Genomic DNA, 19,847 nt, shown 5'->3' on the forward strand with positions numbered 1-19,847 from the left:
CGGATATCTATCGGAGGTCATAGAAAAGCATCAGGACGCACAGTACGTTCTAGTTTTCTAGTGTATGTGCTGCAATAACTATAGACCGGTCATGGAGCCCATGTTGACCTGTGTCCACTAAAGAAAGCTCCAACAATGAGCACGCATCAATCAGAACTGGTACATGGAGCAAAGAATCACTTTTACTTTTTTTACACAATGTGGAGATTTTGGGTAGTGTCCTGCTGGGAAATGTTGGGTCCCTTCATTCATGAGGATGTTATTTCCCACATACCACCTAAACCTACCAACCATTTGTTTCAGATCAAATGCATGTCTTCATGAAAATGATACTGGCTGATGGTTGACATTTTTTTTCAGCAGAATTACTCACATGTCACTGACACACACACTGTTAAACCTTTTTCATATTGTGTGTCTGGTGGTGCTTTGGCATTGACGATTTCCTTCATTAAGTGAAAAAGGCTATCCAAACCAACCTGGCCTCTGTGAAAAAGTATTTGCCCCCATTTGTAAAATCCCTGTGATTGTTTAAGAAAGCTGAGTTCAGTTTCACCAGCCACACCCAGACCTGATTACTGCCAGAACTGTAGAATCAAGAAGTCGCTTAAATAGAGACATAATTCACAAATTAAGAAAACATGGAACTGCGGTGAACCTTCCCAGGGATGTCTGGCCAATAAAAATTACTCCAGGACCGCATGAAAGACTAATTCTGGGACCAACATCTAAATCTCTGCAGGCCTCATTCACCTGAGTTAAGGTCAGAGTTTGTGATTTAACACAAAGAAATAGACAAAGGGCCAAAATGGCCTCCATAGGATCGTTCCAAGACCAAAACCACTGCTGACAAAAAAAAAACAAACAAACATTAAAAAACAAAACACATTTGGCAAAAAAAACATCTTGATGATCCCCAAGACATTTGTGAAAATATTCTGCTGCTTTACTGCTTCGGGACCTGGACAACTAATGGATGGAACCAATGAATTCTGCTCTCTACAAAAAAAAAAAATACTGGAAAATGTCCAGCCATTGGTTTGTGGCTAAAGCCCAACTGGGCTCTGCAGGAGGACAGTGATTCAAAGCACATCACCAAATTTACCCCACAGCCAGGTGAAAGACTCATTGCCAGTTATCTCAAACACTTGAATGCATTTGTTGCCGTCAAGGCTGGGAAAACCAGTTATTAGGTTTAGGGGGCAATTACTTTTCTACATAGGACCAGGTTAATAAACAAAATATTATTTAAAAAACTGCATTTTCTATTAATTCTGGTTATTTTTGTCTGATATTAACATTTATTTAATGATCCAAAATGTGTAAGGGTGGGGAGAAAAAGCAAAAACAAAAGAAATCTGTAAGGGGGCGTATACTTTTTCACAGCATTGTAGCTGTCAACAGCACAATCAAATTTCTTGCAAGTGCTCTGAGTAGCAACACCTGAGAGTCGAGGTAGCATCTCACTGGAGAACAACTTAGTTTTGATCTACATGTAACAAAAGAAATTCTCCCCCATTTAAGGCAAACTGTACAACCCTAATCTCTGGACAAGCAAAGTGAGGAAAAAAAAAGGATATAAGAATATTCACTGCTCCACCTGCATTAGACAGTGGTCAGAGCAACAGTTCTGCAAGTCATGATTCCATGCGGGAAGTCAGACAGTGATGGAAAAACCTAACAAGACAGAACAGGCTGACCATATTCCTTGCAGAGCACCATATGCATGTCATTGTGACATGCATATAATGTCATTTCAAACTCATTCTGAACTCATATTTAGCTTCCAAATAGTTGATATTTGAGATGGAGGCCATTTATCATCCAGCAGAGCAAATTCAATCTGAAAGAGACATAATTATTGAACCAAGAATGCAGCAGAGAACTCTAATCAAACATGTGAGTGACACACACTAACAGTTAGCCCTCCAGCCACTACACAAATACACAATACTGCATGTTCATGTTGCCATAGAAACTCATTCACAATGATTTCTACTAATATGTTGTGCTGAAAGAAAGAAAAAAATGCTGCATTAATCTTTCTTAAAAGGATGTGCTTCCTACCATACTAAGTGCATGTAAAGAGTATAAAACCTTTAAATTTTTATGACTACATCATTATGACTAAAACTGCTGATGATGCTTTGAAACTTAACGTTTAGTTTAAAGTTGGTGTTCCAGTTTCTTGAAGAATTACTGCAATTGTAAGACAAGAAAATAAATTCAGCTCATCCTGTCTATTAGAGCATATACGTTTGTAGTTTTAAAATGCAGATGCCGCAGATAAACGTGTCCTTTGTGACGCCAGCTATTGATTTTCAAACTATCGTGCTAATGCCACAAAGTCGCCATTTAGATGTTACCACATAAAACTAAATCCAGACCATTTTATCGTTGCTGCTGCGTCGTTGTCTGTTGTTCAGCTCTGCTTGTCTGGTTCTGCCCCTGCAAATTGCAGGCGTGCTGAGTGCTGTCTAAAACACAGATGAGGCACATAAGCACCTCAGGCAGCCCCTTTTCAAAACAACTGGACTGTTATTCTGACATCCACAGAGCTGTTGATTTGATGCGACTGTTTTGGAATATATTACCATTCAAATTGAAGCAGGTGGTAATGTTGTTTTTGGATCGTCATTTCTCAACTCAAGTTTTAAAAAGAAAAAAAAAACGACAACTACAAACACCTGCCACGAATGAATGAATGAATAATCATCCAATGTGGGAATGTAGCCAATCTATTGACCTAAACAGACTACAATTACTTATTAACTAAAAATAACATTATATGTACATATCCTCAATAAATTGAACTTTACCAGTTATTTACAGCATGCTGGAGGCTTTATTTAGACATGGTAGGCATGGGCAGATTACTCAATTTAACACTATACCATAGTTTTAAAAAGTCCCAGAATCTAAACCACTTGTCATGATTTGGGCTTTCTTTGTGTTTATGTCTTCGGTTTATTGTTTCTTTTGCTGTCGTCATGTTTTGTCTTGCCTCTGTGCCTCTGTCATCATTCACTTCTCTTCAGTCTATCTGCTCCTAGTTTTGTAATCATCTCACCTGTGCCCACTTCACCTAATTACCCCTCTGCCTTTAAAACCTGGTCATTTCCTCCACTCACTGCTGGTTCATTGTCACTTCATGCGCTTTTTGGTTTGTTTCCTGTCTTGCCTCATGTTTTGCTCGTGTTTGGAATTTGGTATGTTTAGTTTTGCTGCCTCGTCAGCCTTTTGTTTTGTTCTTTTATTGTGAATAAATTAGTTTCTCTTCTGGAGATGAGTCTGCGCTTTGGGTTCGCCTCCTTCTCCACCACACCTGACACCACTAAATACTACAGATTTTCAGCAAACTGTTTCTATGTCGTTGGTCGATTGTATATTTTAACTGGGGGATAACCCAGTCAGTCACAGGTTGTCTATCAGGGGAGCAACAACCATCTCTTTCAAGTTAATACAGGTTTGAAACTAACATTCGCAAGAGTTAGCATGCGAGCAGGTGAAATATATTCGGCCTGCTAGTACAGGCTCACTATGGAGGCTGATAACCCAGCTAACAGCTTCTCTTAATATTACTTTACAAAAAACAAACCAGCAAAGAAGGAGGAATATTATGGTTACTTTGAATTATGAGCTCAGTGGTCAGTGCCGTGGCCTCGTGATCCTGAGGCTGCAGGTTCGAGCCCAAGGTGCTTCAGGTGTCCAGCATTAAAAAAAAAAATCGTCAAATCCTTTGTGCAAGTTTGCTCACTGTGGCGATGCCTGCAGAAGCAGCTGAAAGAAAAACAACTTTCAAATTATGAATAAATTGATTTGGCACTGTAGTTTAGTTTTGTCTGTGCGTGAATGAAATCTTTTGTTGCACTGAACTTCCACTCTTGTAATAAAGTGAGCTGAGGTCACAGTGAAGCACAAATAAGGACATTACACAATAAATTGAAGAGTTCAACGGTTACGGAAAAGTGCGTTTTGCATTTTTAGTAAACGCTGTCTGTTTTGCAAGAGAACAAAAGAACAGCACATTCATCAAGAAAAGTGGATAATGAGCTTCCATGATGACCAAAGAAGAAGAAAAGACACAGGGCTTCTATGGGATGTGGTAAGAGGAAACATGAGGCTTAGTCATACAGGAAGAAAAGAGAAAATTACCATTGTTGTTCACAAACTTTCTGACAAAAAAAAATATTGAAAGAATGAGCATGAGGACAGACTGAAAAGGGAAAACAACAGGGGGTACACAGAAAAAAAAATAATACAAAAGACAAGGAGGTGGCAAAAAGCAATGGATGACTAAGGATAACCATGGAGAATACATAATCACTTGAAGCCTATCTTACTTGAACCCAGCCACACTGCAGATAAGCAGGATTAGTGATGTGCAATCTTTCTGGCCTGCAGGTAATAAAGCTTTGGATACAAGAGGTAAATGAGATTAGGATTACACCATGTGTAATAGATGGTAGCAATTATTTTATAGCAAAATCAGATAAAAATTTATATGCTTCACAACTTGTTTCTTTCAGTCACACCATGTTAGCACTATGCCACCGCGGCAGGTGTCATGTCTCCTCTAAGATGTTTCCATGATCTTGCCATGATCATAATCGTAAGCCTGGACATGAGGACAGCGTAGTCCTGACTCATGTTCTTGCCGACTAAGCCAAGTCAGTGCACCCGGGCCCCATGTCGTGGATATGCTGCCACCACGCTACCTCACTCTCCACCTAGTGTGACCTCACCAAAACCCTGAAAAAAACTTCCATATTCTGGCTGATTTTTTTTACATTGTAGCGGGGTTGTCATCCAATCTGAAGGGGACCTTAGTCGCACATGACAATGGTCAGAAGAAACAAACATGAACGTTTTAAGGTGCTACGGCCACGATGTGCTCCAGGAAATGCAACTCTTTTGAAATCCATTGGAAGAACTGAACACTACACCTCCACAAGATATTACCTTATTTAATATTTCGGTGAATGCTGTGGGGAGTTCTAGGGGACCTATTGATGCAAAATAGTCATCCATCCATCCATCTTCAGTACTCACTCAATCCTGTTCAAGGCCATGAAGGACTGGTGCCTACCTCCAACAGTCAAAGGCTGCATAGAGGGTTACACTCTGGACAGGTCACCAGTTCATCATAGAGCCAACACAGGAGAAACGAGATAAACATGCAAACACACACACTCCTAAAGTCTAATTAGAATTACCAATTAATCCAATATGTATGTTTTGGGACTGAAATGTGTGCATGCTCAAATTCAGTCCAGAAATCAGAGGAAACCAGAGTACCAGGAGAAAATCCAAATATGCATGGGAGGAAGATACCAACTCCAAACAAAAAGGTCCATGTCAAGACCTGAACACTCCCCCAGAATGCCACCCTGCAAAACTTCCATCTGGTCTTAAAAATCGGTTGAAATCATTTTCTTCCTCAAACAGACCTTATGTATTAAAGTAGAAGGGTTATATGATAAATGTGATTACTTAGAACAACTTAGTTTTGATGTACAAGCAAATTGCCACTAAAAGCATAAGGGAACCACTTGAACCTCATAATTGCAAAATTTAAAAGTATAGGTTTGACCCTAATTTGGTAAGACCATTTGGGTTGGGCTTTTGGGTATTCACAACACTAGAAATAATTAGCTAGCTAACTTAATATGAATACAAATAAATATGAGTTAAATGGCCCTATCTCTGGCCAAATATGACAGCACTGGAAAAGATGGCTCAGGGCCTTTCAGGGCACCACAAGGTTCACAAAAAAGGATGCGATGTCTCACATAAATGTTGGTAAGATGTAGCCAGGTACATTAATTTAAAAACAAATGGTCGTTTAAAAAGTAATTTAGCTGCACTACACTTTAAATAAACTACTGTTTTCAATAAATTTGTTTCATTTTTATGTAAATCTGTTTTACACTGACAGATGGAACAAACTGAAAGATCTGTAATGAGAGCTACAAAGTGTCAGATGTGACTACAACAAGGACAAACACGGCTCAGGTAAAAGAGCTTGTTGCCTAAATTTTGTTTTTATGGCCTGACTTGGGTCAGGACAGGCTCTGATATCATCAGCACCTGGGTACACAGCAGCAGTCAGCTCACACAGGTGTAACTCGCATCAGCGGGCGCAACAGACTGCGAGCTGATTTTAATGAGAGTGCAGCTCTTTCCTGGCTGAGACACGTGGTGCTCATGAAAAAAAATGAATCCGAACTTTCCAGAGGCCTTTAAAAGCTCAGCTTCATCCATGCATGAATCACTGTGTCGACCTACTACACAAATACACACACAAAGACACACTTCTAGCCCACACTGTGCAGGTGTTGCTGAGGTGAGTTCAGCCTGCAGAGATTCAAACATTCACCCAAATTAAAAAAAAAAAAGTGTGGCAAGCTGGAAACTGTGGGGTAAAAGTTCCTGCGGCCTGCCTGCAGGACTGTCCCGGTTTCACAGCCAGGTCAATGTGTCACAGCGTCACTATGGCCCACTGACCTCCTGGCCACCTTCTGATTTAATCCTGACTCTAGCAGTGCCGCTGATTAAAGCTGTATTATAAACGACAGATCGAAAGCTGAAGTAACTGGCTTTAGTCAATATAAGTAGTAGATCATTGGTTTATTTATGGTTACTATACTGTATGTGTGAATAATTTTGCCCTCATATAAGTGTAAAAAGACACAAGGTTGCATAAAGTAGCCAAGGGGGGGTTTGCATATCCTGATCTGTTCCTATACACCACAATTTAAAGACCCTGCTGTGTCTTTGTGTCTCTTATCTGCTTGGCACACTGCATTCAGTGCAAATGAAGTATTTATACATTACTGAAGAACACGTAAGAAGTTAATTTTTTATTTGATGATAGTTAAACACCTATAAGAGTTTTAGAACCATCTGACGAAGCCCTCAATAAGTATTTACCACTTCCAAAGTAAAATTAAAAAGAAGAATACTTTTTATCAACTATAATAAATCTATAACAGTATCAAAGTCCAGTTTAACTCCAGTTAAAACTTACTGCTAATATTAACATATTCTGCCATTACAGTTTACCTGTACACATTTATAAAAAGAAGTTAGCTAAGCTTTGCAGAGAAATGTTTTTTTTTTCCCCCATTCTGATTCTTAATGTGAACAATATTGTGGAGTGGCACTATAGAGCCTGTGCAATGATGTCATCAAGACCGTTTGTTCGGCCATAACAGATGCAATTTGCTGTATATTGCGTTTCTTAACATAATGTTGGTACACATAGGTGGTGTGTCGGTATTGTTCTCAAGCAAAGGGTAGAGTGAGATCATCGGCACTACTTTGAAATTTGAGCCCAGACACAGTCACACTGTCCTCACATCAAACATCCAAACCCTGTTCAGTGTGAAAACTCGTCCAGCTTTCAGAGCAGAACGCCAGGACATTGCACATTAGCATGGAGGCAGTCAGGAACATGCAGAAACATGTTGGGTAGTCAGACCCAGACTAGCAATTTGTTGTTGGGTGGAAGACTAAGGGATAAGTTATCAAGGGCTCGAGAAGGAGGGCAACCAAGAATCCAAGATTATGCCAAAAACTTTGTTACTAATTGTGCTTCCTCTAGATCAGTGATGTCCAATCCTGGTTCTGAAGGGCCACTGTCCTACATGTTTTAGGTGTTTCTCTGCTGTGACACACCTGGTTTCAATGACTGAGTGAATTACAGGTTTCTGCAGAACCTAAAGATCTGCTAAAAAGCAGGGAAACATCTAAAATATGCAGGACAGTGGCCCTCCAGGACCAGGATTGGACACCACTGCTCTAGGTAGTTACATTTTACATCGTCTTGGCACTGCACAAAATCCAAAGATAAGGACTTCACTAAAGTTTTTCTTCTAAATGGTTTATTTATTTATGTTCTAGATATGTTCTTTCTTGAAATATGAAAGGTCACTCCAACTTTTATACGGCGTTTTAATGGAAATCTATAGAGCTAACACAATTGCTGTATAAGTTTTATTTTGACCAATTTCAAAGTGGGAAAGAAAATAGGATTCAATGGCTCCAAAGGTCTTTGATGATTTTTACAGAGTTTCATAAAAATAATTAGCATGTTAGACACTTGTCTTGCTTGTTATTTCTAACTGGTTAGGTGACGCAGATTTAAAATCATTACAGAGGCTGAGTTGTCAGCGATTAGCAGCAATGATCTCATCTAAGCAGTTGTCCAACAAACAGAGAGTTTTAATAACTCATAGATCTATCATCAGCATGTTTCTCATTCTGTAACGTAAATAAAAAAATTGGAAGTTAATAAGATCAAGTTGAGGTGCAGAAGGTAAAAATCGTTGAGGGGAATATGGGGAAATGTGCCTGTCATAAATCAAAAGTGTATGATTCCTGGTGATCTCACTCAGATGCTGTGCTGCTCTCTCTCATAAATGTGCCTTCAAAACAAACAAACAAAAATAATATTTTTTGCTTGCCTGCTAAAACGGTCAACATTGCTTCAAAACTTCACTTCTCCTAAGACTTACTGCAGCTCATACAACTGTCCTGTTCTCGTTAGACTTGATCTGCTATCAATCATACTTCATGCAAACAAGAACAACTTTAAAGTTCTTTTTTTTTCATTATTATTATTATTTTTAAGTACTGTATGAGGCCAGAGTTAGCAGTACAAATACTGTTAAATTTAAAACATACGCTACTGATTTATGATGGGAAATTTCCCCTTAAAGGTAATTGCTTGTAAGATTATTAAAAAGGAAACTACAATAAATACATAATTTTGACTGAAAGGGCATTGTTTCGAACTCGTACAAAGCAGTTTATTTCTGCTTTGGGTTTGTTTCCTAAGGAATGTCATAAAGTATATTTTGCTGGTGGGAGGAAATGACATATCAGCAAATTGTGATTGGCAAGAAACAAACAAAAGCTCTACAATACAATAACAAACCCAAATGTGAAACCCTTTATTTGAACAGAGTTAGAAAAGTAATCCAAGTAAACTTATTATTTAATCCACTGACCTTTTATGAACTTGTCTGCTTAATGTAACAGTGCATAGTACGTTTTTAACAAGAGGTGCCTGAACCTTTGAATATCCCTGTACAACCTTCAGTATAATTGTTAAGATGGTGAACGTATAAAATGGTGGAAGGCCTTCCAGTTGGAAACCTGCTGGTTTATGACTGATGTTTGACAGGTTAAATCAAATCTAGGCTCTGATATTAAATGCCACCTGCAGACTGTTACCTCTAGGCTGAGGGTGTTAATGGATACTTGGAGCTTTAGAGTGGCAGTCTTGCCATAAAGACTTATGAATTATATAATGATAAATTACATTAACCTCATTAATTGTGATGGAAATATGTTTATGTATTTATATAGATTTAAATGTTGCCATTTATATAGGCTACTATATTTTCCGGACTATAAGGCACACTTCAATTTTCTCAAAAAACGACATTGCGCGTTATAATCCAGAGCGCCTTAAATATGTAAGAAGTGATGTTTTAGTACAACCAGCTCTGCTAGAGCACCGAAAACGTCCATTTTGAATGGAGCACAAAGTTACAGAAATCGGGAGGTGCACGACGATGCACCTTATATATGATAAAAGTTTGAAAATGGACCATTCATTGACAGTGGGTCTTATAATCCAATGCGCCCTATAGTGCGGAAAATACGGTACCAAAAAAATTGAAGGCTTTGCATTCTTTGAAGGAATAAAAATCACCTTTCAAGCCAGTGTTTTAGACTGAGATCATCTTATATTGAGAAATAACAGAGTTGCGGCCATTCTTGGCAAACCTTGAACATAACATTATGAGCGACCTCACTTGATATTCTGAGATGTCACACTATGTGTTGTGAATGACTCTCGGCTACTACCACATCAGATTTTAGCTCAAAATCTGTAAACATGACAGAATTATAGCCAGCTTTGTGTTGGCTAATATTAATTAGCTGTGGTGACCTTCTTGAATCAGATTCCCTGGAAAAGGTAATCAATGAATTTAACTTTTTGAAAGTTTCATTAAAGTTATTTTTTTTGTCATTAACAGTAAGTGAGATAAGCATAGGTTTAAATTAATACTATTATTAAATTCAGATTTTACTTTGAAAACATAACTTCCTGAAAGGCCGAGATCTAAGTATGAAAAGACGCGGCAACCAGGAAGGATTTCTGAAGCACGGATCAATAGTTTTTTGACCGTGCTTGCCGTGTTTAGTGGAGTAATATGAGAAGAAGAAAAGATAGAGTTGCTGTTTATTTTCAGTTTGTATTTTTGCTTGTGGACTTTTTTTGAAAGCAAATCTCAGAAAAAGTTTTTGGTTAAATTCACGGTTTTGCACGCGTCCTTTACTTTTCCAAGAGTGCTTCAAGAATGACACAGATACAGGACCTGTTGCCATAACAACCCCCCTTCACCTTTCAGCAGTGGGCGATAATTTTAAACATGACAAGTATAGAGGACTAATTAACCTTAACTGCAATACTATAGTGAGCTGCACAGAGTTTACATGATGCACACTGGATGACCACCCGACTACGCTCTCCATGACCTATGGATTGTACAAATTTGGAAAACCTTCATTATGAAGGCAGTCACGATGCTGCTACACTTAATTCTCGCCAAAGTTTGTCTCATGCTGTCCTGCATCCTCATCTGGCGCTCTACATCAAATGCATGTTTGCACAATAATGCTACAATGTACGTCCACGATCGCACACCACGACCTGGTCCCCAACTCTCTCGGATAGCATCAGGATATGGCTACGCTCTGGAACAGTGCTGTCAAAGTCAACTTCTTGGCGGGACAAAATTAAAACTTTAGTTCAAGTCAAAGCCAAAACTGGGTCGAAATTCTTTGGTGAAGGCATACATCAATTTGGCATGTTTTTTTCAGATGTAGGAAATACAAATCAATATAAATTCAAGAGGACACTCTAGAGCTTGCTCCTGTTTTAATCGTTTCCATCATAAAGAAAAGTAGCTGACACACGTGTACACGTGTGTTCAGGCGAACATTTCATTGGAGTAGCTGCATTAAACATAAAAAGTGGGAATACTTTTGAATTCCACTGGCTCTTTTCACTTCGGCGTCAAAGAAGTTCAGAAGTTCAAACCTAGTTTTTTGGGTTTTTTTTTTTCAGCTTCAGAGTCAACAAATTGCTGTGTGAATTTGGCACCACGTACGATTCATTCTATTTTAAAACAAAATGAACAGCAGTACAGACTCTGCCTGCCGGCTGTTTGCAGAATCCATCTTTGGACTCCGGGTTATCACGTCTGCTGCAGGTCGTTTCCATGACCTTGTCACAATCATGGTCGAAGGCTGGGCATGAGGCCAATGTGACGAGTCCTAATTTGAGTTTTCCATGACCAAAAGTCACACCAGTGCAAGCAGGCCTCACATCATGGGCTCTGTGACACTGCTGTCACTGCGCCCCCCCCATCCATGTTCTTCCTGATTTCTTTTACATCATAGCAGGGTCGTCATCCAGCGTGACGGGAGCCTTTCCCACAATCAATGGGAAAAGACTCGACTAAAGCCTGCGCAGTTCTTTTTCATGCACTATATATAGGGAGCATCTCGGACTGAAAATGAACAAAACCCTTTTCTTAGACTTTGTGAAAAAGAGTCATTTACAGGGCACTGCGATCATTAGAAACATACTGTATCCACTTGTGGTTTCCCAATAGGTGCTGGGTTTCTGACAATCGGAAAAGAATTCAGCAAAAAGGTTGGTAAAAAGCAGGCTGTCATCTCGTCAGTGCAACTTAAATACAGATATTAGACAGGAAGTCCGTGTAATCAGACTCGGGGTCACTTTTCAGGGAGTTTGCCTTGATTTGAAAAACTGACAGTAATTTAACAAATATGTCACTCTTTCAGCTTAAAACACTTTAAAACACTTTCTCTGGTTTATGTTTTGCATATAAAACAGTATTTTATGTATTATGGATTGTATGCCCACTGATCCCAGCTACCATAGGGAATATGGATAGAAAAGACAGTCTGCCCACAAATAAACTGCTCACCTCAATGAGGATTTATTACAACTTCCCAGGCCTGAAAATGAAACTCTCTGTTGAAAACAAAAACAATGATTCAGACTTCAGTTTGTCATGAGAGCGCCTGCTGATTACTCATTCTGTATAAACAAAATTATGAGTGTTGATATTCCTTCTGGCTTGTGAAAAAAAAAAGGCATTTTTACTTGAACCAGAAATAATCTTGGTTATGATTTCTGTAACACGTAGAAAGGACTAAAACAAACCAACCGTAGATGACCGTGTACTTGAACCCAACATCCTCAAAACCTATAAATAGTTAGGTGTATTAATATTCTGTAAAGCTGATTTCTATATTGATTTGCTCCTGAACATCATTGCCTTGAATGAAAAAGATTTTGACTCCACTACAGTTAAGTACACAACTGCTGATGCAGTGTGTCGGGTTTGTATATGTTAATATTTAAAAGCCATTTCAACAATCTACGTATTGTTTATCTATCTACCTGTTTTAGTGGCCCAAATGCAGATGCCGATGTATAAATCTCACATTCAAAAAACAAAGAAAACTAGAGAGAAATACATGATATTCAGGGGGTTTAGAAGTTCCAGGAATAGGAGGCTGTTCAGGAAAACTAGGGGACGACCATCCACTGGGTAAAAAGTTTAAATTTAGAACATCAGAAATGCTTTTTCCTGTCATTTGGACCATGGCTGGGAGGGTGTTTGAAGAGGCCAAAATCAGTTTTTGAGGAAAATTTCAGAATTTTGGGCTTTTTGGAAGAACTGGGAGAGTTTTCAGAAAATCACATGGAGAATTCATTTAAACAAGACAAGGAACTATCATCCAAGGCAGTAAACCTATTGACTGGACATATGAAATAGATCGTCTTGGCATTTTTTCTGGTTGGCAGAATCCACTCAACTGAGAGGAAAGGTATACTAGATCTGCAAACAACTACTAAATAAACCACAGAACAAAACATTAAGAAAATGACCTTTTATTTAACATGTAATGCAACTAAACTAAGGGGGCCAGCTTTCCTCTTTTTGTCTGTTCTTTCCTCTGAGATTCCTGCATCTGTCATCCACTGCCTGGAAAACAACGCAGTGTCACCCCGCCCAACATTGACCTATCAGATACCTGGGCAGATAATTAAGGACTCTTGCCCAAACAATGGCACTTGCTTGTTTGCTCAAAGATGGCGGCGCCTTTGGATCAACAAAAATGATCAAAAACAAACTCGGGGAGGAAGAAAATCCCCATTTATTGTGAATAAAATTACATTTTGCATCGCTATGCAGATTGGGGATAATACAGAGACTCTTTCAGGCAAACGTTTACAAAATACTTTTGGTCAAACAATGAAAAGTAGCGGATGAAAACGCGGTTGAATGAAGGTTTTTTACAGAATTTCCGCAGGCTGCTAGCTTCTTTTGAACCCCCTGGGTATGTTATGTAGTTATGTTTCTGTCAACTTTCTGCCGTTTAAAATTGACGTGTCTGCTCTAGTGGAGCAGAGCATATCACTTATTGAAGAAATAATTGTGAAATACAACATCAAGAGCACAGTCTTACCACGTTCCAGAAGAAAGGGTTGAATATGATGGCAATCACAGCGATGCAAAAACTGGAGTCATGAAAGTTGATGTGTCTCAGGAATCCTTCAACCAGCGTTAGGTCCATCTGAAAGAAAAAAAAAGGCAAAATAAAAAGCCATCAAGTGACCCCACGCTTGAACATAATTTCAGCACAGCGTAGAGGGGAGATGTGTGGCTTGTTATATCTCTAGAGAAACTGCATTTTCTGTGAAAATGTAGGGTGAAGGCCGAGGGCTGAATGACTTTGCTGAAATTTGCTGGAGAAGCTAAAACAAAGTTGGTAAAGTTAATAGAAGCAGAACACTAGGTCAACGCCAAAAAAGCAAAATGCTTAGTAAATGCTAAAAGTGGTGGAGGAGATGGATCTGAACACAAGCAGCACAGAGATAGGATTTGTGACATAATGTTGCTGTATAGTCTAAAGTTTTTGCTTTAGATTTGTGTTCTTTAGTATTTGGTCCCCATAATTTGGTTTGTTTCTTCACGTTGGCCTTCCTCACGTATATTCAGACAAAGAAACAACAAAACCTGATATGGAAACTCAAGAAAGTCCTTTAAATCATCACCTGAAAGGTTTGTTTTTTGTTTTGCTTAGGCTGCTCTCCCCGCGACCCGACCCCTGATAAGCTGAAGTGGATGGATGGATGGATGGATGGATGGATGGATGGATGGATGGATGGATGGATGGATGGATGGATGGATGGATGGATGGATGGATGGATGGATGGATGGATGGATGGATGGATGGATGGATGGATGGATGGATGGATGGATGGATGGATGCTAAAATTGGCAAAATGCTACCTAAAAGTCGCTCAACAGAAGCTAAAAGCATCAAAAGGTTGGCCAAAAGCTAAAAATATCAAAATACTCACGAAACAGTAGCTAGAATCAAATACTACCAAAAGGCTATCTAAAAGCTAAAAATAGCAAGATGCTTAGTTCAAGCAGCAAAAGCAACATTCTAGCTAAAAGTAACAAAAAGTTAGCAAAAAGGTTAAGTAACAAGGTAGAATAAAAAACTAAAAAAAAAAAAAAAAAGGTCTGCTAAAAGTATCTAAAGACTAGCTTGATGCTATCAGTAACAAAAGGGCAATTAAAAGCAAAAGGTAACCAAAAGTTAAAAAGCTAAAAGTAGCAAAAGGCTTTGTATCTCAGTGTATTTCTGTGAGGAAATATTTGTAAATAAACTAAAATATTTTGAAAAGTCACAAAATACAGAGCACCCATCTTTAGAACGAGTTGATTGTTTTGGTACATGTAGGGCTAAAATACCACAAAATACCACTACCAAATACCAAACCATAGAGTGAATGTTTAATCAGCATTTACACAATTACGTTAAAAATAAAGAGGAATTCCAGTCGGTGACAGTTTCTGTTCATTTCGATTCAGTAGGAAGGTCCAGTGAAAGTTTGGTCGTTCAGTATGTGTCATGTTCTACGCGTTCTGATCTGTTTCTGGTGACTTTTATTGATTAAATCCTTCATTGATCTGTTAAGATTAACTTTGAGCTTTAAGACTTGAACTCTTTGTATTTTTTCCCTTTTCATAAATTATATTTAATCATTGCCATTATATGTTTTGTGTATCTTGTGGTTATTTATTCAGGAAATGTGATGATTAAGATCTTCAGATGTTCTTGATGCTTTTGATTGTTAAAAGTGGAACATGGTTAAGTTTACTGTATCCTAGTTTTGACTTCAGAGGTAATAAAACAAACACAGTGTTATATTATTATAAAGAGCAACAACTTCCTCAAATGATTTTCTTTTCCTTTTTAAACTTCTACACAGCTGCAGTGTAAAGCAGCAACATGTTTTAACTATTTTAACATGCCGTTTTTAATTTGAAAACATTCTTTATACATAAACACAAATTCTTCTTGACAATTTTATGCTCTTGTTTTTAGAGCTTCTAATTTTGGCGTTAAGGCCCACTGAGTTTTGGTTCTATGAAAAGTGACACACTTTGAATTACTGCTACAATATATCGCATCATTCACCCTTTTTTTTGGTTCTAAATGAGAAGGGGAGAGAGTAACGGCAGTTCAAACAGGGTTCAGTAAAGTAAAGATACGAGACATTAAAATGAATTTACCAGACTGAACGACTGTGATGAATCTTTGATATTACACGCTGGGGATTTCTGGGCAGTTTTCTACTTTGTACCTTCTAAAAATACAGAATATGAAGCAACAAAATGTGTATTTTTGGCCAATGTCTTCTGTCTGCTCAGGGTGAATTATGTGTTTTCATTAAATTTCGATGCCAGAAGTGTCAAAGCTATTTTTAACAGTCACACAAAGCGAGGCCTACTAACTTAGTGGACACAAATTAGGATTTTTCTTGATAAATTCAAAGAATGTAAGATATTTATGGAGTAAAACACGAAAACCTTGACTGAGTGTGTTTGTCTGTAGCTCTGTGTGTAGAGAGATCCTAATCTGTCATCACTACTCCAGGATAACACATCGGGTTTTAAAAAGTACTGCAGTGAAATATTCTATGAACCCATAGCCAAAAAGTTAAAAATCAGATTAAAGTTTCATGTCAGACAGCAAATCTAACAATAGGTCAGTCAGGCCTTTAAACTAACTACTCAAATCAATGTTTTATTTTTTAGCACTTTCCTTACAACATGCACATATATTTATGTTGTGAAAGAACAGAAAACTAGAATGAGTTAAGTCTATAAAAATGCTATGAGTTTCACTTTTTATCTGATATATTCAAGGCTTGTTTCTACTGTCTTTCTATTCAATGTAGCACAATTTGTACCCCACATATATACAGCAGCTAGAAGATATATATATACATAAACTTCCATCTCGCCCTGTTTTGTCCACATGGGTGGTTCGACTTCACTTCAAGCTCAGCTCCTCTTCCAGAGGCCTGGGAGCTGAAGGGTTCTCCTCAGTATCTCAGCTGGTCCTAGGACTGCTGTCTTCTGGACAGAGATCTCTGAGGTTGTTCCTGGGATCTGTTGGAGCCACTCTTCCAGTTTGGGGGTCACAGCACCGAGTGCTCCGATGACCACTGGTACCACTGAGGCCTTGACTCTCCACAGCTTCTCTGTTTCCTCTTTCAGCCCTTGGTATTTCTGCAGCTTCTCATGCTCCTTCTTCCTGATGTTACAGTCACTTGGGACTGCTACATCTATCACCGCTGCTTCCTTCTGGATCTTATCTATCACCACAATGTCCGGTTGGTTCGCCATCACCTGTTGGTCAGTCTGGATCTGGAAGTCCAACAGTATCTTAGCCCTGCCATTCTCCACCACCTCAAAGTAGAGTCCACTTTGATTGGAGGACTTCCAGTCCATACTCAGTACAGATGTTCCTGTACACTATTCCAGCTGCTTGGGTATGGCGTTCCATGTACGCTTTGCCTGCCTGCATCTTAGACTCTGCTTATATATATATGAACCATGGCATTCATTTACATCTTTGAAGCCTCAGTAGTAAAATTGGTCCTCATATGTCTAAAATTCACCAGATTTAATTTAGTTCTATTCCAAACTTTAAATGTGCATTTTAAAACTAAGTAGTCATTATTTTATACAGCACAGGTTAAAGGACTGGGAGATAAAGTTAGAGAGGCCAGACTGAGATGGTTTGGACATGTGCAGAGGAGGGACAGTGGGTATATTGGTAGAAGGATGTTAGAGATGAGGCTACCAGGAAATAGACAAAGAGGAAGCATATGGATGTAGTTAGAGAGGACATGGAGGTAGCTGAAGTGAGGACAGAGGACACAGAGGACAGCGTTAAATGGAGGATGACACGTTGTGGCGACCCCTAAAGAAGTAACAGTCGAAAGAAAAAGTGAATATACTACAGGGAATAATGCTGAAATAGTTAGGTTACTGAGGGACAATTTTTGTTAGTTTTAATATTGTCAACATAGTCCATTTTTTTGTTGGACAAGTAAAATTAAAAGCATAAGAAGTAATATAGAAGCAACTTACCTTTATCAAAATAAAACCAAAACAATATTTATTCATGTCAAATACATAATATTGTTTAAAAAAACATGTTTTAAATGAGTGTTTAATTTCTGTTGTGCTGTACAGATTAGCTTGGGTGTTGCTAAATGGCTCAAGTCATACTTTTATTTTGAAGAGAGAGAAAAAAAACGAAAGTCCCACCGGTCGTCTTCCGGCAGTCTGAGCTCACCGACCCTGTCACTCGGTGAAACAGAAGTAGGCGCCGAGCTCACGCTAAAACAATGCCGTGATGTTGTTTTAGCAGCTTCTCGGTGTTGGTGTTAGTTTTACCTTCGAGTAATCGACGTTGCCGAGGCCTCCGCAGCAGTCGAGCAGCCCAGGAGGGTTATTTTCGGCCGGGTGTTTGTTCTGGGCAGCCGCGGCGTCGCTGCCTCTCATCCACTCAGAACGGAACGAGCGGCAGGCCGCGTGCTCTCAGGCGCGAGGAAGATAACAAATGTTGCACAATAACGAGGCCAAGGTCCTTAATTTCTGCACTAAGAGGAGGCTGTAGGCCTAGTTGATGTGGCGTACATGTCCACATAACCTCTAACCTCCGCTCAGGGGATTCTGGGTTATGTAGTTTCTACTGCTTTAATAATTAGGGCATGGTATAAAAGCACGGGTGCACGCATTTTCATTAGACCTTTTCTTCTTTTTCAGAAGGACCTTTTTGCTACACTCACATCACCGCCAAGATTTATCATTTGTGAATATTATTTGGTCCTAATAGATTTCTCCTGTAAATACTCTTCTGATCTACAGCGACGCCTGCTGGTTGAAACAAAAACAAACTGAGGATATGTTTATATTCATAAGAGACAGTTTTTAGGTTCATTATAGCTTCATATCAAAAGTCCAGTTCATATAGTTTTGTATTTATTACTGTTTTCTCTAATATTCTACTTTATCTTCCTGAATTTTTCACCACAAATTTCTCTTGTATTCCCTCTCACATTTACTCAGTTATGTCATTTTTGCGCCCTCTTTGTTACTTCTCATCCTCCTCTTTCATTTTAATCGCCCGCAGCCAAAAGAGGGAAGGCAGGCACTGTTTTTGTCCATGTCTGTACACATGTGTTTGTGTCATGTGTTCGAGTCAGTTGATTCAGGATGGCCGCCACAGCCAACTGACTTTAGAAGATGCAAAACCCACTTTAACACAGTCAATTGTACAGATATTGTGCTACAATTTGGTGTGGTTGTAGCTAAAGGTGGTTCACACCACATAGTCTGAGCACTACAACTAAGATTTTGGCATTACCTGTTGGCATCAACACTGGTTATATGTTAGCAAAATATCTCATGACACTAGTGGATGGACATTAATGAAACTTTCAGAAAGTAATCATGTATCATGGCTACTCTGACCGATTAACCTTTGGAGTCAATTACACACACACACATGCATATATATATATATGAAATCAACTTGCATCACTTTCACTTCTTTCTCATATTCTGCTCACCTAAACTCTTCACCTCACCTCCACCCCACCCCACCCCCACTGTTTGTTTTGGCGTTGGTCAGTTAGGCAGAACACACTTCATGTGGCAGGAGACGTGGAGGGAGAGCTTAAAAGCCTCAGAGCTCCCTGACCGAGCATAATGTCTGTTCATCAGGGCGTCTGAGCAGGGGAAGAAAGGGAGCATGACATCCAGCCGGCAGGTGAAGATGATGACTTCTCTCTTTTTTCCTCTCACATAGAGGCGGCATGGGACATCCACTATATTGCCAAAAGTATTCACTGACCTCCCTTCACACACATATGAACTTAAGTGACATCTCATTATTAATCTACAAGGTTTAATCTGATGTTGGTCCACCCTTTGCAGCTCTAACAGCTTCAGCTTTTTTGGGAAGGCTTTCCACAGGTTTAGGAGAGTTTATGGGAAGTTTGGACCATTCTTCCAGAAGCTCATCTGTGAGGTCAGACACTGATGTTGGATAGAAGGCCTGGCTCACAGTCTCTGCTCTAATTCATCCCAAAGATGTTCTGTCAGGTTGAGGTCAGGACTCTGTGCAGAACAGTCAAGTTCTTCCACACCAAACTTTATCATTTATGTATCTATGGGCCAGTGACGTGCGGTGAGGTTCATGATTGGTGAGGCACAGAGTCAGATTTACAAATATATAAATCCAAAAGGGTAGCTTATTCAATTGGCTACTGGTTATTTCATATCTCATCAGCGTTCTTCACACACACTCTCTCTCTCTCTCTCTCTCTCTCTCTCTCTCTCTCTCTCTCT

At 39.1% G+C, this 19,847-nt stretch overlaps 1 protein-coding gene across 2 annotated transcripts in view; it reads right to left on the reverse strand.

Annotated features, from left to right (window-relative positions):
• Positions 1 to 18,661, reverse strand: part of pemt (phosphatidylethanolamine N-methyltransferase) — a 75,217-nt gene extending 56,556 nt beyond the window's left edge. Inside the window, exons 1-2 of one of the 2 annotated variants that reach the window (XM_017416242.3) lie at positions 17,889 to 18,155; positions 13,588 to 13,695 (exon numbers count right to left, since the gene is read on the reverse strand). In XM_017416242.3, the coding sequence (XP_017271731.1) occupies positions 13,588 to 13,695; positions 17,889 to 17,996 (216 nt within the window). In that variant the 5' untranslated portion in view covers positions 17,997 to 18,155. Of the gene's footprint in view, positions 1 to 13,587; positions 13,696 to 17,888 lie in introns of both variants that reach the window. The other variant, XM_017416243.3, reaches the window with a different exon arrangement.
• Positions 18,662 to 19,847: the final 1,186 nt, after the last annotated feature.

This window comes from Kryptolebias marmoratus, linkage group LG17 (genome assembly GCF_001649575.2).
Source record: "Kryptolebias marmoratus isolate JLee-2015 linkage group LG17, ASM164957v2, whole genome shotgun sequence".
Taxonomy (NCBI): domain Eukaryota; kingdom Metazoa; phylum Chordata; class Actinopteri; order Cyprinodontiformes; family Rivulidae; genus Kryptolebias; species Kryptolebias marmoratus.